General features: G+C 44.1%; 1 protein-coding gene across 2 annotated transcripts; it reads left to right on the top strand.

Moving 5' to 3' along the window:
- Positions 1-4891: 4891 nt before the first annotated feature.
- On the top strand, positions 4892-23436 carry ddx3xa (DEAD-box helicase 3 X-linked a). Of its 2 annotated transcripts, XM_080536399.1 has the most exons (18): positions 4892-5204; positions 6388-6433; positions 6876-6923; positions 13925-14093; positions 14192-14299; positions 14399-14498; positions 14760-14895; positions 15010-15104; positions 15287-15385; positions 15588-15748; positions 16151-16295; positions 16378-16522; positions 17647-17697; positions 19111-19292; positions 19398-19515; positions 19746-19899; positions 20058-20200; positions 20349-23436. In XM_080536399.1, exons 1-18 carry the CDS (start codon positions 5160-5162, stop codon positions 20438-20440), a joined length of 2037 nt encoding a protein of 678 aa, XP_080392525.1. In that variant the 5' UTR covers positions 4892-5159; the 3' UTR covers positions 20441-23436. The 2 variants fall into 2 exon arrangements, with proteins under 2 accessions (XP_080392525.1, XP_080392526.1); XM_080536400.1 differs by lacking the exon at positions 17647-17697.

The raw sequence follows: 23436 nt of genomic DNA, 5'->3' as shown, positions 1-23436 counted from the left end.
GCTTTTCCCGTGAATAACACCGGTTATGGAGGTGGTACAAACATAAGACTATTATTGCTAAATTCACCATCAGTATACGGTCATTTTGAGCCCTTAACCAACGCGCTGACACCCCGAGAAGATATACTTTTAATATGAAACTCGATCAACCGGGCGTTCACCGGCTGCTGGACGAAACTCCCAACTCCAGCTGTCAGCGAGGCGAGGGAATATTTATATCCGGGAATTCGCTCCTTGCTGTGTCCACGGTGATAGGAGTGGAGGATCGACTCCATTCAAATAGTGTTGGATTCCCTGTCATCTACTCTATCCGGACACGTTGGAATTATTTTCCTAACCCCCGGAGAATCAAAGTTATTGACCTGCAAAGGGTGCCTCCTTGACCGTCTTTTCCCGTGAATAACACCGGTTATGGAGGTGGTACAAACATAAGACTATTATTGCTAAATTCACCATCAGTATACGGTCATTTTGAGCCCTTAACCAACGCGCTGACACCCCGAGAAGATATACTTTTAATATGAAACTCGATCAACCGGGCGTTCACCGGCTGCTGGACGAAACTCCCAACTCCCGCTGTCAGCGAGGCGAGGGAATATTTATATCCGGGAATTCGCTCCTTGCTGTGTCCACGGTGATAGGAGTGGAGGATCGACTCCATTCAAATAGTGTTGGAAAAAGTGCCTTTTGCCCGTCAGGTGGGCGTTTCCACTATGCTGTGACGTCACATGAAAGCTAAGTAGTAGCAAGCATGATAATGCTTCATCTGTGAGGCATAGAGCCAGCTGTAGAGCTTTATTGTCCTCAGACCAGCCCGCTGCCTGCGCTAATAGTTCAAATTGGGCACGGAAAGCCTCCCAGTCTGCCTTACCAGAGTATTTTGGTGTTTTAACAGGGACATGATTCCCATGGGGGCCGCCATCTTTGTGTACATAGTCTCTGCTGTGCGTCGCTGCGCTGGAGGAGGAGTCAGCCTGTTTCCCTTTATGCCGGTGCCCGGACGAGCCCAGTCCTGCATCGGCAGCTAATCTCCTGGCTGTGTCCCTCAAGTGAGCCTTGTGTGCTGAAGCACCTTCCCCCGTCAGCCTCGAAGCATCATCTCCCTCCTTCTCTCCATACTTCATCTCCCTCCTTCTCTCCTTACTTCTCCTCCTTAACTTTCGGACGCGTCCCGGTCCCGTCCCGCTGCATGGCCAGTATGTCCGCGGCTAGCTAGCCTAGCTGTACCCTGACCAACGAAGGGTGACGAACGGTCGTTTTTTTTTTTTTTTTACTTCTGACACCAATGTAACGTCCCGACTTGGACAGTGGTTGGAATAATTACAGATAGCTTCTCTCATGTAATCTGTGCGTTTAATTGTAAACTATCTCATACACAACTTTCTTAGTTCACCGGAGCGCTCTCTTCCAACGGTCTCCACAACAACAACCACAACACAGCACGCGCCCCCCCCCCCCCCCCCCCGTGACCTCCACCAATCACAGGGGTGCATTGGCACACAACACAGTAACAGTGCGAACATGAACATGAACTCAAGCATCAATGAACATTAATGAACAGGGTTGCTACAATATTGTACTCTTTGTCTGTAATCTTCATTAATTTAAATTACTGCTTATCTTACAGACTGAACCTTTAACAAAACAGGACAAACAAGAAAGCAACCAGGGTATTTACCAGATTACATAGTTTGACACATCTCTTGTATCAAATAAATAAAGAAGTGTATTTATTTTTTTCTTGCCGTGATTCTTATCATCATTCTATTAACCGTTGTGGAGATGTAACTACTTTGGCATGAGACTAATTGCTCAGTCTGGGGGATTTATCTAGCTGTGAAACAGACAAGCAGTTTTCCCCTTGAAACAACAACACAGCCTGCCTAAATCATAAATCCCCACCGGCAAGCTCTTCCACACAGCCAATTACCTCTGATTCACCTGATCCCCTAAACATATGCTCTGGCTGCTCTAGTCATCCCCCCCGCCCAACAGAATCACTGGACTAATACATGCACCTCATCTGGGGGCTATGGTGGTTGATTTGTACCATCTTTAAAATAGAAAAAACTATTTCTGCTCTATTCTTTTCTACAACACTTAAAGAAAAGAAAAGGGCTGGCTCATAGTCTGAATGGAAAGGGGGCAGGAATAGAGAGCAGAGAAAGAGCAAGAGAGGGAAGAGCAGAGAAGAGCTCTCTGTACCAGTTGCCTGACCCTGCAGAGGGCATTTGAGACCAAGTAATATTAGCCACTCCAGACAGCTATCCAGTTTGGATCAGCAAACACTAGGAGGAGTAACAGAGAGTGCAGGGGTGTATTCCATCAATGTCACTAAAGGAAAATACAGGCTTGTTGTTTATAACTCTTGCAAGACTTATCAGAATTTGCCTGGATTTTCCTTTAGCAATGTTGAAATACCCCCCAGGGCAGGCATATGTGTGTGTCTGTGTGGTGTTCTTTATGTAAACAATATGACACTCCCTTAGACAGATAAGTCAATGGATGAATTTCTCAATAAAGTGAGATCTGCCATTACATCACAGCTTTTCCCTAGTTCACAAACCAGTTAGAGTGGAGAGGCTCTTTGTGCTTCAGTTCACACACAGGTTCACATAAGAGAAAGCCCTAGTAGAGGCACAGTGCCAGCTGCCGTTGGTTTTGCCCTCATAAGGATGGGCAAGCCCATGATTCACAAGGTAGTCAATAGATGACCAAGCTAAAAAGGACAACATCTGAACTGTCAGAACTGTTGAGCAAATCAAATAATGTCCATCTATTCTAGCAAGGCCAGATAGAGACCTCCAGGCTCGCCTGGGAATAATTCTCTGCTCCAGTACAAGGCATGCATACTACCTTGCAACCTATAATATGGCTTTTATCTCAATAGTATAAAATGGCTTCCTTTCATCAATTTCTATTTCTTCTCTGGACTGATCTGGGGCTGTAAAAAAGGAAATGTACTTTCACTTAGTTCCTACAAAATAGAATAGAGATATGAGAGAGAGGAGAGGAGAGTACCAAAAACAAGGGAGATGCACAAGTGAACAATTTTTTATAATCAATAAATGAGACACCATAGGTCACTATGGTGTCTCATTTATTGATTATAAAAAATTGTTCAACCAAGCAGCAACCAAATTGGCTAAATATTTCTCAGCAGAAATGTATCAGCAGAAAAGCAACATTGTGATGTTCTGCCCAAAGATGATAGGGTTAGTAGTGGCGTTCGTTCGATTAGATCTAACCAGGCATTGGCCCGTAAATAGTGGTCTTACTGGTGAGGGCCCCAGCGGAGCGAAGAGAAATCTACATCGCCAGTAGGTCCCTGTCAAAAAAGCAACATGATTGATTGATTGATTGAAAACTTTATTAGAAGATTTGCAGAAGTAGGTACATGAAAGTACATATTACATACAAGGTCAACTAAAAGGATAAAAACCCAAGAAAGCCACTGGCTTATTTCAATTGGGGTCCTTGATTCTCAATTCATCGTTACATGTAAGACAGACAAAAAAAAAACTAGTACTATCTACAAGATAATACAGACAAATAACTATTACTATCTACAAGATAAAAATACATCCATCATGGGAAGAACAATACAACAAAACATCAGGTATGTACAGCGGGTAGGACAGGTGGGGACATACACCACAGGTGGGGGCAGGGGACAAAACACAAAGTATGTACAGTGGGTAGTTCGGGTCTTTTAATCTGATTTTTGATTTAGAGGGTCCAGTTACGGATTGCAGCCTCCTGTAAATGTTTTTTGAGAGTGGTTTTGAAGGTGGGCAGTGTTTTGCACTCCTTTAAGATTATAGGAAGGGCGTTCCACATTTTTACTGCATAGTTTGCAAACGAGTTTAACCCCTTGTTTGTGGTGCAACGCGGTTGAACGTGGTTCGTGGAGCTTCCTCTGGTGTTGTATGTGTGGACGTTGTTCACTTTTTGGAAGTATGTTGACAGGTACTTGGGTGTCTTTGTGGTGTAGCGTATCTTGAAGACCAGGCCCAGTGCAAGCTGCTGCACTCTGTCAACTACTCGTAGCCAATCAAGGCTCAAAAAATGAGCAGCGGTTAGATGTGTCCTAGGGTTGAGGCCTAGCAGAAGCCTAACCAGTTTATTTTGGGCTGTCTGGAGTCTTGTTTTATGGGCCTTTGTGGTTCTATAGTACCATGATGTTACGGCATAGTCGAAGTGACATTGAATGAGAGCTCCTGATAGGGTCCTCAGTGTGTTTTTACTGACAAGTGAGGATATCCTGTACGGTCGTTCAGATCAAACAAGTAACGGACTTGTGTCCTTTTCATAACATTATTGTTCGAATTAGCTTCCCCTTAAAAAGGTGCGTTAATATGTAAATGAGTATGACTTCGAACAACGTTATGCACTTGAAAACACTGAACATACTTGCATTACTATTTATGTATGTATCTATCAATATGGATTCGACTGGAGTACAGGAAGCAGTCCGGTTACAGAATGAAGGCATATGGAGGACCAAGTCTGTCAAAATTAACAATAAATATATAGATACATAAATGAATGTATGAACAAATAAATGAATGAATACACACAGTATAACGAAATACATTTCTATATTTATTTATTCTTTTACGCATTCATTCTTTGTTTTCCACTTTCATTCTTTGTTTTCCACATTCTTTTCCACATTCATTCTTTCTTTTCCACATTCATTATTTCTTTTCCACATTCATTCTTTCTTTTCCACATTCATTCTTTTGGCAATCATGGTGAGCCGGGAATCGAAACCAACGCGACTCCCGATCTGCCCACCAAGCGCCGAGTCGTAGTGATAATCTCGCGGTACCTGGGGCATATCTCGCGGTACCTGGGCATCCAGCTCCAACCATTCCACCACGGACAAGCTCAGCGGAAGGTGTCGGTTATAAAACTCAGCGGATATTTCCATTAGGATAAACCACGTTAAACCACAATAAGGAACAATTACTCTTACAGTAAAGACTTTTCGTTTAATTGACCCAAGAGGAAATTAAGCTAAGCTACAGATTGCTGGACTGGAAGGAATCCGGGCGAATTCCGTGTGCTCTACATTAAAACTAGCTAGCTTAGCGTGCTAACAAAGAAAATCCCTTTCTCTCGAGAAATAATCTGCTCACACTCCTCTTTTAGTTATGAGTCATGTGGTCGTGGATAATCCACACGGTCTGGACCAGCAGGTGAGTGTTGGCCTCGTTATATCACGTGTTTAACTCAAGTGTCAGATGAACTTTGATGAATTTGGGAACTGTAAAGATAGTCAAAGCTATAGCTTCGCCATCTGCGTGGCTCCTGGTTAAAATGGAGGTTCATGTCGCCGGTGAGATGATGGTGATGGTGGTGAGGCCAGGGTAGCGCATGTGACCCAGGTTGTCACCCAACATTCAGTTTCGATACAACTTTTCTCATCAAAAATAATTATTATATACTGGTCAACCAAAGCTAAAACAATCGGGCCTAAAAACGTCTGGATTTGATTGTTGAGAAATACACGTGACTCATTCAGTATCGATTGCGGCCTCTGGGGGTCTGACTAATCCCTGGAACGAGATCGTCCCATGTCGTACTTACGTTTCCTATTGACTGATTCGTATCTCTCTTAATGTGCTGATAATAATCAGGATGTTCCAATAGAAAGGAAACAACTTGAACTTGAACTCGGACATTTGTTACATTGTATCAAACAGACAGCGCTCAAATACTGGAGCGGTCCTTTCCAGTAATTAGACTGACCCTTTATTGCGCAGTCGGTGATAGTCATCTTGTGGTTAGCGAGGTAACTGTAGTCAGCTAGCTAGCTCGTTACCAACACAGGTCTCACTAATCAATGGCCTGTGGACGGTGATTGCTTAGACAACTGTGTTATTACTGGGCTTGACTGATAATGTGATAACCTTCTGAGTTCCCGGCATTGTTATAGTCAGTTAGCTAATTCAGGCTCGGTTCTAGTCAGTTAGCTAGCTCGTTACCATGGTGTGTGCTAGCTGCTTTAGCCGGCCGGCGTCTGACTTAGCTAAGTAGACTGAGCCTTGAAACGTGGCGCCAGACATCCTGTACCTTGGCTACCTACCTAACCTTTCTGGAGTTGTGGCGAAGACTACATTGAAATTGCGTTTCATTCAGCCACATACAGGCTAAAGTTAGCCAGTTAACGTTAATCAGCCCATTTCGTTTAACTCGCTCTGAGTTCCAGATTGAGCTAGCACAGAATGAGCTAATAAAACGTAGGACGTCCTTGAGGACTGTCTGATTTAAGTTGTTTTCCTAGAAGCATGATTCCCTGTTGAGACTAAAGGGACTAATACTACGCAGTTACTTAATACAGATCAGTCGTTTTAAAATGTTCTTCCGTGTGTTTTACAGCTTGCTGGCCTAGACTTGAATGACGGTCAGGGTGGAGGTACTGGCAGTAAGTAAAGAGATTCTGTGTTTCGTGTTGTATTCCTGTATAGATGTTTTAAGCAGATTACAGTGGCAATATGATAGTTTCAAATCCAGACATGTGTCTAGTTTCTTTACAATTAACATGTTTTAGCAGACACTTCTCAAGATATTGTTTTACCATGATTGCATGATTTAGAGGAGCCTAAGGATCCCACAAGTGGCTTCTAACAACCTTACACAAACCCTAGAAGCGTGTTAGCACAGGTGCTTTACTTGTAGTGTATGTCATTGGCTTGATTAACCCTTAAACCATTTGTATTGAAACATTTTTTTATCCAGGTTAGTCGCATTGAGAGAAAATGATCTAATGCTGACACCATTACTACAGTGGTTAGCTTAACCTGCAGGTGATTCATATGTCATTGTGTATGCATAGCTCTCTAAGACACGTTTTCCTCTTCTTCCAGGGCGTTACATTCCACCTCACTTGAGGAACAGAGAGGTTTCCAAAAACGGTGAGTGTTTTCTCTTAACTCCTTGAAAAGTACACACAAGACATCAGCAGTGATTTCACTTCAGTCCTTGGTAACACAATCTGACACGGAGTAATTCTATACTGCTGCCACCCAGTCAGCTCCCAGACATGCCATGTCTCTGTTTGACCTTTTGATGCAGTGACAAATAAATAATAATATGTTGTTAAAACAGGCGTGCGTTAGGCTTTGCTGACTGTGTTAATATGACTGGACAGTTAAATAACTGCACTAATGTCAGATAAATAGGATGCCACTTTGATAGCTCAAACTTGTGGTCAGCATTGATCCTCTCCAAGACGACTGCAAGAATTTCCCCAATGCGTAGAATTTGGAGTCTGACAAGATGGCTTACATTGGCAATTATAAAGTAGGGCATTCCGCCAAGTATTTTACCCATGTCAGATCACAATGAACATATATTCAGTATGTGAATCCAATTTATCAGTAGGAGCATGTTGATGGACATGGTCAGCTCCCCCAACCATGGGCTGTGTCTGAATGCTCACATGCCTACTGATAACTAAAAGTATATACTGCATACTAATTGTAGTACATAATGTTTAGGCCATATTGTTTAGTAACAATGTACGCCGTAAGCAACACATTTCTCACTGAATGAAATGCAGTGTCTCAACCATGTAGTTCACAGTATTTGGTAAACTTCGCTACTGCCCGTCCCCTTACCTGCTCCATTGAATTGTGGGACTGAAAATGACTTCAGTCAGTATGCAGTGAATTCATACTACGGTACATGGAAATGCAAATCTAGTATGACATCCTGACATTTTCCATACTAAATTAGTCAATTCGTTAAAGCAGTTTTAACTCCTATTTTACTTAGCATTGTTGCTTTTGTGCAGACATGCTTTCCTGAGTACCGGTCCCTTAAAAGGCACATGTTTTTAAAATTAAAAAGTATTTTGTTTTTGTGCCCCGAATACCTGCAATAACCTTCAAAATGTGCTCAAACTAGTTTCTCAGGTGGCTATTGGTCAGTTTAAGATGATAAAAGATCTGTCATCTGAGGAATGCATGTGTCTTGATTTTATATTGTGTAATTGTTTGTAACTTGTATTTTATGTAAATAATTATTTGTGATGTAGCATCATGTAATTTAATACAAGTGTTAAGTGGGACACCATGTATAAATAATGTTTAATGTAAAAAGAAAAGCAAAATGTTCTAATCTTGCATAGGTTACTGAAAATGCCTACTAGTAGGTTGCAGTACAGAACTCTACAGTGTGGGAAAAATAAAATTAAGGAGCGCATTTGCAAGAAAAATTTAATAAATGTATGCTCGCATTTGGGCTACTTTGTAGACAGTTATGTGTCAAAAAACAAACAAACCAAAAAAACCGTTGTGTCAAAAAACAAACAAACCCAAAAAACGTTAAACGTGTCAAATACATCTTTCACTCGTACGCATAATAACTGTGGCTTCTCATAAGTTATTCTCACTGCCAGAACGCATTCGCACGCAGCGAGGCATGCAAGGAATTGTACAATAGCTGCATTCCGTGGCCGTTCCGAAAACGCGTTTTTCACGGCCGTTTCATATTGCAATTTGAATATTGTCGGCTGTCAGCCTGTGACTTTATCATGAGTGAATTTCGATAGGAAATTCAGTGCAGTCATTTTCAGCAGCGCCTCTCTGCTGTTTTTGAGACCTGGCCCTGACAAGATTCCTTACTCAATATTAATGCGTGTCTGTACAACAATATAATTCTGTGGTATTGATATATTCCACAATGTTCTAGCTGTTCTTTTATACACGGTATTTGACAAAAATGTGTCAAATTTGTCTTATCAATGAGGATAATTGGATTTCAATCATAAGAGGGGAAAATGTAAAACTCAAAGGCCTCAATGAGCTAGGACAACCTGCTGTGTTAACCTTTTCTCATTTTTTTTTTTTACAAATTAAACCAGGGGTTCCCAAGCTTTTTCATCTGGTGCCCCAACCCCCAATTTCACATCTTATGAAAAAATGGGTACCACTGAATTAAACAACCAGTCAATGAGCTGGAACACATGTAGGTTACATTGGCTCTCTAGGACTGGAGTTACATACCCCTTGTTTAGAGCATGTGTGAGGAACACATACAAACAGAAACATCTGCCATTATGTTTGTTTCCTAAGTGTCCTACATTGTTCCATTAAGGAGCAAATGGAATTGGACTCTCCTCTGGGTGGTAGGTGGATTTGAGGTTTCTTCTATTTGTATCCTTGTGGCCAGGGTATGGTTTTAACAAGTGACAAGTAGTTATGAAACAGCGGACTGCACTAGCAATCGCCCGAATAGGGTGAGGGGAGCAGTGTACTCTTAAAGAATAGCAGACAGTCATTTGGCCACTACTGAATGGAAATTGGCTTTTGTGAATTGAAAATAGTTCTTTGGTTGTGGTTCAATTCACACAATAATTCATTGATGAATGCCTGATCTACCTCATAAGGGCTTCTAAACTAACTACATTTGGAATGAGTAGAGGAGTATGTTCTCTAGACTAATTAAGTTAATTTAATCTTGTTAGAATCACTGTGTTGGTAGTATTGTTTTGTCTAGCATTGTGACTGCCAATGGCCCCTGGTCCTAGCATAGATTTATTTTTCTTATGATGACTGATGGATAGACAACTCACTTAGACAAATGTATTTTTTGAAAGTGGCCTTGGATAAAGGTGTCTGCTAGTAAATGCCATATTGCCTGCAGGTCATTATGCAACAAAATCTCTCTGTAAGAATAAAATCTTCAGTCAAAGCCAATGATTCCCGATTCAACATCTCATTGAACATGGCAATGAATTTGTCTTGATGAGTTTCATTTCACATATTTGACTTACTTTTCGTTTGTTTTCTTATTCCACCGCAGGAAATGCTTATTCCTCTGGTAGACAGGGCGGTTATTCAGTGGCACCAGTAAACCTCTGTAAGTCCCTTCTGTCTGTTTCCGCTGAGGGCAACATGCTTTCCCAGATGCATGAAATAGCCATTTCCACACTAGCAAAGCCAATGTGAAGGGACCCAGTTTGTGAAACACTTCAACACCCACTTCTCACATGATTAATTATTCATTTGGAGTAAAGGAACAGGAGATTTGATATCACCAACAATGGGCTTTTTTTCTCCCTTTTTGATGACTTTTCAGTCCATTTTAACATCTTATCAAGGCTGCAATCTTGCATTTTTAACAATGTTTTGTGTGTGTGTGCCTTTAGAGTATTGTCTTAAGCTCCACTATATTTACATATATGTAATGTCCCTAAAGTTTCTCTTAAGCAGTATCCCCCCCAAACATGGCAGCCAGAGCACAACCAGAGCTACAGAAATAGCTATACTCCTGGATGGGATGACTGTAGGACCGGTAACTCTTAGTGTCAAGTCAAACTACCGGTACTCTTATTGCACCAGCCAATTGCCATGGGAGAGTCTCAGTTTTTTTTATAGCCTACTTCCCCTGTACTTTTGCTTAGGTTACCCAAGACTGGCCTCTCAGGAGCTTGCCTTTTACCATGCCTACAGTGGGGGCTGGCCAGGCAGATGTGGTATACCTGGATGTACCTGCACGCCATGCCACTTACTCGCTGGCTGAGTTGACCCAGTTTGACTGCAGAACACAGCATCTAAAGCCAGGCCTTGGTCACTGCATCAATGCTTTGTAATGGTCCTTACTTGAGAGCCATTTGAAATGTGACTGTGGTGTCAAAGCTTGCACTGTAGTTGCTTGCCTGTGATGCATGCCTGTGATGCATGCTTTCTTGGTGTTGAAGATGTTGCTCTGCATCACTAGTGTGGCTGTGTTAATAATGCCAGTGAAGCTGGATATCTGAAGTTTGAAACTCCTAGCATTTAAAATTGCCTCTGGTGTCCAGTATACATACCCATGTATTAATGACAATAAAGACCGTTCATTCATTCTGGTCGCATTCCTACAATGATGAGTTAAAGCAGGGAGTGGAGCCTGTTAAACTAGCTCAGAAGCTAGTCTTGGATTTTGCACCTCTGTGCAAAAACTCCAAGAAGATCGGACAGAAGGCTCACTTCTGTCCGACAAGCTGTTCTTGAAGTCAAATCCTCATCATGATGGAACTAGGCTATTACTAGACTTGTCATTGTCTAGTAATATGAGATGGCTGCTACTTTTTCATGTGGTTTCGTATCTCAAAAGTGGTCTTAAATTGTGCACACCCATGAATAAGAAATATTGGCATTGTGCAGAATACAGGGGTACCTTTGAATACCACCTGCAGCTAGTTGACACTGATTGCAGAGTCGTAGGCTGATGATGGACTTCAGTGGGTGGAACGGAAATGGAGTCAAAATTGGCAATAGACTTGCTGTGATGTAAAAACATGGCAGTGTGCTGCCTTGTGTTGTGATATCAGACTGTGTGGTGTTGTGTAGGCCTCTAGTGATAGATGTTTTCTGTATTCTGACTACTGCATTCGGTGTGCTGTGCACTAACTCCACTGTCCAGAAATAGTCCACCCCCCCAAAAAGAAAAAAGTATGCAGACTGTTTGTGCTAAATTTAATTGGGCCATTAAGTCTAATGTCTTGTACGTTTCAGTTAATAATTCTCAGTGTTATGCCTACCGATATGAACTATACAAGCCTCTCTGCTTTGTTCACAAGATTCCTGATAAATATGAGAAGTTGAATAGGGCTACACCTCAGATGGATCATATGACCCAGGCTATGCTAACCTGCTTCGATGTGAGTCACAAGCCTCTTATGTTTGGCCTAAAGCCCAGTTTGCATTACTGGATGGCTAAATGAGCCAAGTATTTCTGGACTTCTTGCCTATAGTCTAAGATGAGACAGTTTTTTGATGCAGTCATTATAGGCAAGTTCCTTAGTGCTGCCTACCTGAATAGTAGCCTTTCATCCTGCATGATGTGGCTAGCTCTGTTTGCACAGTGACCCGGGGTATGAGCCGTTTGGCCTGGTCTATGGCTGTTAGCTGGTACTGTTTGTGTGTGACTGTATACACAGCTGTGTGTGTGTGTGTGGGGGGGGGGGTTGGCACTGAAGGAGCTCTGCCCATCGGTTTAGGTTAGAGATCTCTACCACAGATCTAGGGTCAACCCTCCCTACCCAAACCTCTATCAGAAGATCAAATCTGACCGTAGATCGGTGGGTTGGGGCCATCTGTCACCTCTGACTCAGGCCTAGGTAAGCCTAGCCTCAATCTGGTGACACTAACTGTACACTGTCCCTCCTAGCCCCCCCCCCCGCCTCCACTGATAGCAGTGTGGCCACCGATGGGGACGATGACACAGCCAGTGTGCTGGGCTGGGCAGGTTGTTGTGGTAAATGTCCCTCAGAGGCAGGGGAACGGCATGTGGAGTGTGGGAAAGAGAAGCCCTCGTTACATAAGCTAAATAAAGTTGTTAGCTCTTGAGGTTGGGATGGTTGGGAAGAGTTTCTACCTTGGTGCCCCCCTCGATCTAGCTGTCCATTACGTGCCGTTGTGTAGGAGTTTATTTAGGATTCCTTTAACAATGCAATCATTGAGTCTTGATTATTTTCTTAACAAGCATCAATTGGAATGACAATTTGAGGCCTGTATAAACAAAGGATTGATTGACAACGGGCGGTGTAGGCCCGGTAGTAAAATGTCCATACAGGTTGGTGTATGTACAAAATGAAGTAGGTGTAAACATGCCAGGGTGAGCAAAATGACGTGAAGTGTTTGGCTGGTGTTGTGGATAGTCTTCTGAAACAGAAACACGTTTTCACCAGTAGATACTGGAAACTGCACTTCTATCTACATAGTTCGTTTTAAGCATACTTGCCTAGTACTTTCTGTAAGAGAACAATATCAGACATCAAATAGTGATATTTGAAGCACATCGGCCCTGAACTTACTATCCATCCCCATATTCACTGACCAAGACAACCAGCCCCATAGTATAAATCTCTACACCTCTTTTCCTCATACCACTTTCCTCTTTTCATGCCCCTCTTCTCACCACGAAGACTCTCCTGGATGGGATGGCGGACGAGGCAACGGATTCGTGAATGGTTTCAATGACAACCGCATGAATGGCGGCTTCGGTGGGCGAGGACCCCCTCGCAATGATAGAGGTGGGGGCGGCGTCTACCGTGGTAACAGGGGCGGAGGCTCGTTTAATCAGCCAATGCATAACGCAGGTGGGGAAACCTACTGTGCTATAGTCTGATTGATTGATTATTTGTTTAATCTGAATACTAGTAGCCTAGTTACTAGGGGTGTGCCGGTTACTCGGACGAAACAAGTACTCTGCGGATTTTGGGCGTTTTACAGATACGTTCATCACTCGGATCATTTTGAGATGTTATTGGAGGGGGATTCCTTTCTTCCTGTCTCTCAAAAATGATTACACCATTGGCCAGTTTATCGATCTGTTAACAAATGGGAGATGTGCGTGATGAATACTGCCATGATTCCATCCTACTCCCATGACTCGTGCATGAAATGGCTGGAAGGAACAATTTGTGAGGAGGGATGGTTACAGGCAATATGCAAGCACCTGTCTGACTTGTGCTGCTCAATGACATTCTAAACCACTCGCCCCGTCATTTTGGCATTAAAATCGCACTCCCGGTTGTCCGATCGCGAGTTCAATATGATTCCAAGTATCAAGTGCTAATTAAGGGATACACGTACGAGTTCGGCACACTCCTAGTAGTTACTACAAAAAAAGTAACAGTGTCAGTCTAAATTTAGCTTCCAATTCCTTTAAGATTGTTTTAAATGACGACTAATACTACAAGATGGATGTAATACTAACAGAGGTAAAATCGGCAGAGGTAGACATTTCGTAACCACACATATAGATATTCAAAAGAAAATGGTTGGATTAAATAGTGTAAATTGGAAACGAATACCCATCAAATCTGTGTATTGGTAAGAACACCACAGCATGGTTGATGTGAGGGGAAACTAGGCATCCTGCCGTCCTACCGTTCTCCAATCGCCCCTCTGCTCCTCCCCAGGGTTCGGTGGTGACGGCGGTGGCGGTGGTGGTGGTGGCGGCGGCGGCGGCAGCGTCGGCACCGTCAGCGGCTGGGGCGGTGCTCCCAAGGACGCAGCCTACAACAGCTTCGGGGGGCGGGGCAAGTCTGCCTTCTTCAACGACCGTGGCGGATCAGGCTCCAGAGGAAGGTGGGTGACGTCTGTTGATGTGTTACATGTGTGTGTTAAACCACATTTTCTGAAGCTGTGTATCGAGTAATAGCTGTGTTAAACCGTGCGTGTGGTAGATATGAGCGTGGCGGTTTCGGCGGTGGAGGAAACAGCCGTTGGTCAGAGGACTCCAGAGAGGAAGACGATTGGTCCAAACCCACACCCTCTAACGAGCGCCTGGAAAAGTGAGTCTCCTCTCTTAACGCTTCATCCTGGATCTCCTCACCAATCTACCGTTTGGGTTCTCTTCGCTAACCCAAACCCCTCTTCTCTCTCTCCTCTAGTGAGCTGTTCTCTAGCGGCAACACAGGGATTAACTTTGATAATTATGACGACATTCCTGTGGAGGCCACCGGAGCCAACTGCCCTCCCCACATCGAGAGTGTAAGGCTGTCTACTGTTGTGTCCTGTAGGAAGTTAAACCCCTATACCGTGGCCTTTACTGAAGGTCTAAATGGAATTAGAAAAGCTTGGTGGAGTTTTCACCATATCGCTTACAACCATCCCATGCCTTCAGATTAGCGGCATTGGGGTTTATAAAGGAATAACTTTTCCTGGGGATTTTGATCCTTATACAGGACTCAAACATGTCCGTTTGTAATAATAACACGCCTCATATTTATAATGGCTTTGTTTGTGTTTCAGTTCCATGACGTGGACATGGGGGAGATCATTATGGGAAACATTGCTTTGACTCGCTACACACGGCCCACCCCGGTCCAGAAATACGCAATCCCCATCATAAAGTCTAAGAGAGACCTCATGGCTTGCGCGCAAACTGGTAAAAATTATGTACAGAATAATATTGCATGCATCTGGATCTAATGTGACCTGCTCTGCTTGGGATCACCTCTTTGTATGACTTACAAAAGTGTGTGTTTGTCTTCCCTCTAAGGCTCTGGCAAGACCGCAGCCTTCCTGCTGCCCGTGCTGAGTCAGATCTACACACTGGGGCCTGGAGATACTTCGTCAGGCAAGAATGGAGGACAGGTACTGAACAAACACCCACACCACCAACACACACACCCACACTCCAGACCAGGAGTTGGGTGTTCCTTCAACCCTCTCTGAACCCACATACGTACACCATACACCCCCCCCCCCCCACACTACTTCTTACGTCATCTTGACGAGTTGTAAAAGTTGTCTTCCTGTCTCATTTCCCCCTTCAGGACAATGGTAAATATGGCCGTCGTAAGCAGTTCCCCCTCTCTCTGGTCCTGGCTCCCACCAGAGAACTGGCCCTGCAGATCTACGAAGAGGCCAGAAAGGTAGTGACAAGCCCATACAGGCTGGCCTCATGTGTTTTGTAATACCTGCAGCGGTATTTTCTCGTAGCTAAGGACATGATTAAGAGGTTGACTTGCTCGGCTTGCTTCAAGTTCTTGCTCGCTAATGCTGCTATGCTTTGTTCCCATCACACAAAGAGTGAGACACTCAACCTTGGATCTCTGTATTTGCCCCCTCCTGTAGTTTGCGTACCGCTCCAAGGTGCGTCCCTGCGTGGTGTACGGAGGGGCAGACATCGGGCAGCAGATCAGAGACCTGGAGCGAGGCTGCCATCTGCTGGTGGCCACGCCCGGACGCCTAGTGGACATGATGGAGAGGGGCAAGATCGGCCTGGACTACTGCAAGTGAGTAGAGGCGCTAACGCATGTGGCCGATAAGTTGGTTGGCTCAGGCTAATGTTTCTGCAGATGAGTAATGCTGCATCCAGTTATTGAAATGTGGGGGTATTTATAATTCTTGCTTTCTTAGTACTGAGCAATGGTAACTGGTAAGTTTACGTTTTAATCATTTAGCAGATGCTTTTACACGACTTACAATTGGAGATTACAGGGACAGTCTCCCTGGAGTAATTTATGGCTAAGTGCCTTACTCAAGGGCACACCTAGTGGTGGTATTCCCTGGTGGGATTTGAACTCATGATCCTTCTGAACACCAGTCCAACTCACTATCCACTCGGCCACCACTACCCCCGGTAAAGGCCCCCAGCCCTATATAGCTAAGTGAGGTGTATGTGTTGTGTCCTGTAGCTACTTGGTGCTGGATGAGGCTGACCGTATGTTGGACATGGGTTTCGAGCCCCAGATCAGACGCATCGTGGAGCAGGACACCATGCCCCCCAAAGGCGTCCGCCAGACTATGATGTTCAGCGCTACCTTCCCCAAGGAGATCCAGGTACACACACTCACACCTGCCCACACCACATTGATTGTGGAAAAAGCTAGAGTGCAAAATGTGACCTTTCTTGTTTTTGTAGATCTTGGCTCGTGATTTCCTGGAAGACTATATTTTCCTAGCGGTAGGCCGTGTTGGCTCCACCTCTGAAAACATCACCCAGAAGGTGGTGTGGGTTGAGGATGGCGACAAGAGGTCCTTCCTCCTGGATCTGCTCAATGCTACAGGTAAGGAACACACACATGCAAATTCAGTAACACAGTACTATAACTGTAATTAAACCAATGATACTATATCTATGAAATGATACAGAATCTTCTCATTGAGGATAGTGAGTGTTTGTTAGAGTACTTCCCCCGCCCCCTGTGCTAGCTAGTGTGCTACTTATGCGCAGCCAGTATAGAAGGAGAGAGAAGGCAGTGTAACACTATGGTGTATCCTCGTTACCAAGGAACCCTCACCCTTATTACAGACACTGTAGGGTTAGTGGTGGCCTAGGCAGTTGAGGAGTGAGTTGGACTGGTGATTAGAAGGTCATGAGTTCAAATTTCACCTAGGAACACCACCACTTGAGTAAGGCACTTAGCCCTAAGTTACTCCAGGGAGACTGTCCCTGTAATCTGTAATACTTTGGATTAGTGTTGTTCCGATACCGATACTAGTATCGGCATGGCCACCGATACGCACAAAAATGCTGGTATCGGTATCGGCGAGTACTTTACAAAAACGTAAGTTTATTATTATTATTAATTTTTTTTTACTTAAGTTTTACAAAAACTTTACGGGCCGGTTTCACAGACAAGGCTTAAGCCTAATCCTAGACTAAAACACATCTTCAATGGAGATTTTACATTGAAAGTGTGATTTAGTCCAGGACTAGGCTTAAGCCTTGTCTCTGAAACCGGCCCTACGAGTTTTACAAAGGTTTTGAGCAGTGCCAGACTAAGTGTTAGCAATAATTTTACATCGAGGTGAGTATGCGGCTCAAAAAACATGTTTTTTTGTTTTGTTTTTTCAAACGCCGTGGTATCGGATCGGTACTCGGTATCGGCAAGTACTGCACGGTCAGGTATCGGTATCGGTATCGGGATCAAAAAATGGTATCGGAACAACACTACTTTGGATAAAAGCATCTGCTAAATGGTAAAATGTAAAAACATTGGAGTATTTTGGTAAACCAATAATAAATAATGGGTTACATTTTTAATTGAGTTGATTCCCATGTGCTCAAAGCGTTTTACTTTATGGGGACTTTATGGGGACTCATCCACTACTAATGTTCTACTACCACCCACATCTGCTAACTGTTGTGTACGGCCTTGCGTTTACTGGGCGGTCTGTATTTATCTAGTCATTCCGAATGATGTTCAGGAAATTGTGGCAGAGACTCCAGAGAAACCCGGTGAGTATGAATAATACCTGTCTGACCCACCAGCTGGAAACATCACATCCCACTCCTCATCCCCCCCCTCTCTTCCCTCCTCCCTGGCCGACCTTCCCCTCTCTCATTCCTGACCGGAGCTTAGGAGCAGCAGCAGTCCTTGCTATCCTCTACTGAGGTTTTCCTAAATGGAACAAAGCTGGTCTTGCATTTAAAGTATTTCCCCTTCTGGTGAAAATAGACGCTTTGGCTTAGAGTTGCTGTCTGGGACGATGTTCAACAGCAACACACATACAACACCATCTGCCTGTGTAGTGAGTCAATGTGGACAAATTTGGGTTGTTGCCTTTGGAAACTGAGCTCCAGTTTCCTTTGGTCAACTGTCAGGAGGACTTAAATCAGAGGTTCGGGTCTTGTCCATGACAAACAGAATACAAGCCCTGTGTATTCACTTCTCTCTCATTTTAGTATTGAGTGCATCACCGAACAACCCACTTTTCCCCAACCAATTGTATTGGCCATTGCTAACCAGAAATGAAACGTCGACGTATTGCCGTGATGTTTCCCTGGCTACTAGTCGCCATTTAAAATTAAACAAATAGATGTCGCAGGCAGCTTGGCCAAAGCAAGCACTCATCTCCCATCACCATGATGACCAGGCCCGGAGAGGGGAAAGCATGTAAATGTGTATCCTCACTGCTTCATGTTGCCATGGCAACATCACCCAAACCCTAACATGGCCAACCTGCCACTTACTCAATCTCAGCCCTTAGCCCTGACCCCCTAGGCTTTTGGAGATCTAAAAGAATCGGATGTATACAAGCCGTGATTGTGAAAAAGGCTTCCCCCTTGCCTGTTAGACGGCAAGGTAGAGCTGTCGGTTATACCCGTCCAACCCTTCCAAAACTAGACCAAATGCCCAGGGTTGGGTCTACAGGCCCTTATGGGATTGGGTGTGAGAATGGTGGCATCGAGAAGATGCAGGGGTGTTAGGCTACCTCATGGCCCTGTCTGCACCCCCAACCCACCCACCCACCCACCCACCTCTCCATCCAGTTTCACTCTTGAGCTTTAATTTGCTCTGACAGCCATTAATGCAAAGTGTGTGCCCAATGGCCAAGTATTTGGACGATTGAGTAGTTCTAAACATGAACAGGCATAATGCTGTAAACGCATAATAAAACAGATTTTACTTAATGGTTGTCAGCTGCTTATGCACCTCTGGGCTCCATCTTCAGTTGCCATTTAGTTTATTTTCTCATGGTTAATGAGGTCGCACAGCATACTGCCTTAAAGTGCTGTGCCATTTTAAGTTCCTGCTCCCATGGCTCCCTCATTCTTGTCTGTCTACTGCTATTCCCTGTGTGCTTAGGTCTCAAGATCTCTTTATCCCTCTCTCGTTCTCTCTCTCCCCTCCCCTCTCTCTCTTTCTAGGTAAGGACTCTCTGACACTGGTCTTTGTTGAGACAAAGAAGGGAGCTGACTCTCTGGAGGACTTCCTGTACCGCGAGGGCTATGCCTGCACCAGTATCCATGGAGACCGTTCCCAGAGAGACCGAGAGGAGGCGCTGCACCAGTTCCGTTCCGGACGCTGCCCCATCCTGGTGGCCACAGCGGTGCGTGCACACACGCCCACGCACACACTCTGCAGTAATGACATCATTAGTCTCACCTTGTCTGGCCTTGAAGTTCATTGAGACGGTGGTTTCTCTCTGCTGCAGGTGGCTGCCCGAGGTCTGGACATCTCCAACGTCAAACACGTCATCAACTTTGACCTGCCCAGCGACATAGAAGAGTATGTCCACCGTATCGGCCGTACGGGACGTGTAGGAAACCTGGGTAAGCGTGGGAGCATTTCACACTCATTAAACTAAATGATAAACAAGCCGTTGTTTTTCACCCAGAAGCCTTTACAGCAGGGGTCATCAACACCGGTACAGGTTTGAACCAAAGACCAGCGTAGACCAGGGGCTAGTTGAACTTGGAGTTGTAGAGCTTGAGCTGGGAAATGGAGCTATAAATATTTAGCCACATAGCTAAAGCCTGTATGTATGTATGCTTGTGTGTAGGTCTGGCCACGTCGTTCTTTAACGACAAGAACAGCAACATTACCAAAGATCTTCTGGATATCCTGGTGGAAGCCAAGCAGGAGGTACCCTCCTGGCTGGAGAGTCTGGCCTACGAGCACCAGCACAAGAGCACCACACGTGGACGCTCTAAGAGGTACACACACACACCAGCAACCAAGAGCTACACCACATACTTGACTAAAATACAGACATTGAGCACAGACAGTAATTCTGTACAGACACTCCGCATACACCCACACAGCTGGGTCCACAGTCACCAGTGAATGATGTCCAACACGTTCCGTTCTATAGGTTCTCTTCTTCTGGGTTCGGAGCGAGGGACTACCGCCAGACGCCCGGCGGTGCCAGCAGCTTCGGTGGGGGCGGTGGACGTGGCGGCGGACGCGGCACTTCAGGTGGCCATGGAGGAGGAAACCGTGGCTTCGGCGGTGGAGGTGAGATCCATCTGTCACATCTCATGTTCTGTACATAGCTGATTTGGAGTTGTGTGTGTGTGTTTGGCACGCAGTGGGTAAGGGTTTCTGACTTTTTTTTCACTCGAGCTATTATTTGAACTCTGACCAATGACCCTGTCCTTCCCAGGTGGTGGCTTCGGTGGCAACTTCTACAGCAACGATGGCTACGGAGGAAACTACAGCCACTCCGGCAGCGGTACCGACTGGTGGGGCAACTAGTTACCATATCAATGGTTGCCATGCCAACCCATTCCCACGGAAACCACATGTGAACTTTAGCCAGACCATAATACTCCCCCTGTGTAGCTTCACTGACACACAGTACATTACCAACTCTGATTCTCTGCCCTTCGCCTCTCTCAAACGGAGCGCAGTGCGCCACGTCGCGAAGGAAGAAACCAGCCAGCGCGATCCACTGGAGAAAGCAGAGAGTCGCTCACCTTTTAGATAGTGTGGGCATGGATGCTGGCATGTATTGTCTGATAGCAACTTGGACTTTCGTTGTTCAAAACAGCAAAACATTTTCTTTATTTGTAAAAAACAAAACAAAAAAAACAAGTAAACTAACTAAATGAATAACCTGAGGATCATTTGTATGTTAATGTACTGTGCCTTTTGAATTTAGGCAGGAAATCTGTTGTCATTTCACCAAACGAACTTGGCCAAGAGCTCTAAATTGTTATTGTTATTTTTTTATTTGGTGAAAAGCATAGAAAAAATAAGCTTGTACTTAATCAAACCTTGGCAAAACCATGGTGTTGTGGCTCCATCGAGTCATGATTCCATTTGAACTTCAAAATTGTTGCAGGGACATCATGAAGCCTTTTCTACAGGCCCGAGTCAAACAGCTAATGGAGCCATCACTATAGCGTCCTATTCCACTGGGTCTACTCCTAGTGTGGCAACTGTATTCTGATCTTAAGGGACGAAGAGTTCGATTACTTTTTTCTTTTTTCGCTCACTCTATCCTGGATAGGCTCCGCTATTATGGATATGGTAGTGTTCAAAAAAGCCATTCCAGTTGTGATCTTAATTAACACGGAGAGTTGTTCATCTCAGTGCTAACACACACTGGGGTATAACAGCATAAACACTCAATGCTGGAACTTGTTACTCCACATCTTTGAATTGACTTGACAGTGTTACGGCAGCTAGTAAGTTACCACGTGCTAGCTACATAAGTGGGCGGTGTTTTTTGTTGGTTTATTTTTACTTGAAACATTTTAGAGCGGGTGCGCGCATGATTGACGGAACTGACTCAGTTTTTTGATTTGAGTGAAATGTTTCTTTACAAATATGTATCAAAACAAAAAATGCCCGCCATCTTGAAAGTGAAGTTCAAAATGGCTGCATAAGAACCACAGCATCGGGGGGAGGGGGGGGGCAAAGCGTGGCGTGGCGTTAACGTTTACCGTAATACCGTTAACTGCGAGGTCCAGCCGTTATTCTACGCATGCTAGTGTTTTGTTTTTTGGTCAAGGAGATATAAGACAAATGAACGAGTCGCAGGCTTAACTTAATTACAAACGTTTTCTCTTTTCAAGCTGCGTTGGAGGCATGGCTCATCTTTCAGAGACAGAGGCATTAGAATGATCACTGAGGTTTACCAGTCTAAGCAAGGGCAGGGCAGGGCAGCACTCTGGCCACTGGGGTCAGGTCTGGGGCGCAGTTTTCAGTGCACCACCATTGTAGTCCGTGGCTTTGGTTTCCATTGCTCTGTACTGTAGCTGTGGAGGTGGCCAAAGACAGGGGAGTTTACCCTTCCTTGTGGTACATAAGTACTGTCAACTCCTCTGGGAGTTCATCTGCATAAATGTGTATAATAGCTCTGGCTTATCAAAGCCAGACCAGAGGACCAGCCAACGAGAGGAGGAGGGATAGGGCATTTAACCTCATAAGTGCTCTTTTTTCTTCTCATGCGTGTTGTGCCTTGAAAACTTTTTAAAAAATTGATAAAGTTAAAGCGGATGCACTGACAGTGTTGTGAACTTAAGATTGAATGGTGCTACTTGAGTTAGGTGTGTAGGCCCTTGTATGTCGTGCCCATCGAGTTTTACAAAAGTTATTTTATTGCACATCTAGAGTTTTATATAAATGTCTTGAATACGTGTCCTTAAGCTTCCAAATATTGTGTGTGAGGAGATTGTGGAAAAACGCAGCTTGTTTACAAAGGGGAAGGGTTCTCAACGTTCAACCAGGATTTATTTGGGACCAGGGGATTTAGCAGTTGGGGAATTTAGCCATTTGCACACAGATTTCTAGATTCTACTTTTGCTGCTAGTTTTGTGTAATTTATTAAGCATTTTTGAGAAATATTTATTTTTGTAAGCCTCAAAGTGATTCTTTGAAAGTTTCAAGAAACTTGACCAAAAGACAGTACAAAAACACTGGCACTTGAATGTTGAATGTCACCTGTATGCGTGAAATTTATATATTTCGGGGTAGTGTGAGCTTTTTAATGTTTAAGACATATTGGACTCGGTCAATAATATCCGCAGCTGTTTCGAGGCCTAAGGGCCAATGATAACTATTAGATACCCAATTGGCCATCAAAAATTCGAAATGGAATTAAACAAACATGCCAAGGTTTGGAAAAAAGTTGTCAAAAAAGCAAACAATTTCTTAAACGTATCAGTGCAGAAGTGTTCGGATTCTCCAATTGTGTGCATTGTGTATGATTCTTTACTCTAATTTGACCTGATTTATTTTTTTCCAGTGAATGTCTGGCACATGGCAATCTTAAAAAAAACAAACATGTGGTTTATTCTCTATTGTTGCATTTGCATATATGGCACCTCTGGCAATTTCTCTCGGAGGTATAGAGCACGTCTCGGTTGCAACAGTGACTCCCACAGCATTCGCACAGTGCAGATGGGTTGAACTAGGCCCCAGACCTGCTCTATGCCCCTCAGAGAAGCCCAGAACTCGTTAGATGTAGACTTTGCTTTCTGTACTAGCTTATAGGCTAATGCACTGCATGGGAAAGACTCAGCTGTGCGATTATTGTATGATTTTACCAAAATAAAAAGTTTGAATGCAAAAGTACCTTAAAAATCAAGCATGTTTTCTAAGACTTGTGGTAACTGTAGCTCTGCAGAGGAAACTGCTGTAGCAGGCTGGCTGTGTGACTGCGAAGAGAAGAATTGGCAAAATTGAAGTTGGTTGAGATTTGATGGGCTTCAGTTCTTTTGAAAGAAATTTAATTTTTAAATCAA

The sequence above is a fragment of the Nansenia antarctica genome (assembly GCF_963989245.1).
Source record: "Nansenia antarctica genome assembly, chromosome: 7".
Lineage (NCBI taxonomy): Eukaryota > Metazoa > Chordata > Actinopteri > Argentiniformes > Microstomatidae > Nansenia > Nansenia antarctica.
Note: the sequence above shows the minus strand (reverse complement) of the source record. Positions and strands in the feature narration are given on the sequence as shown.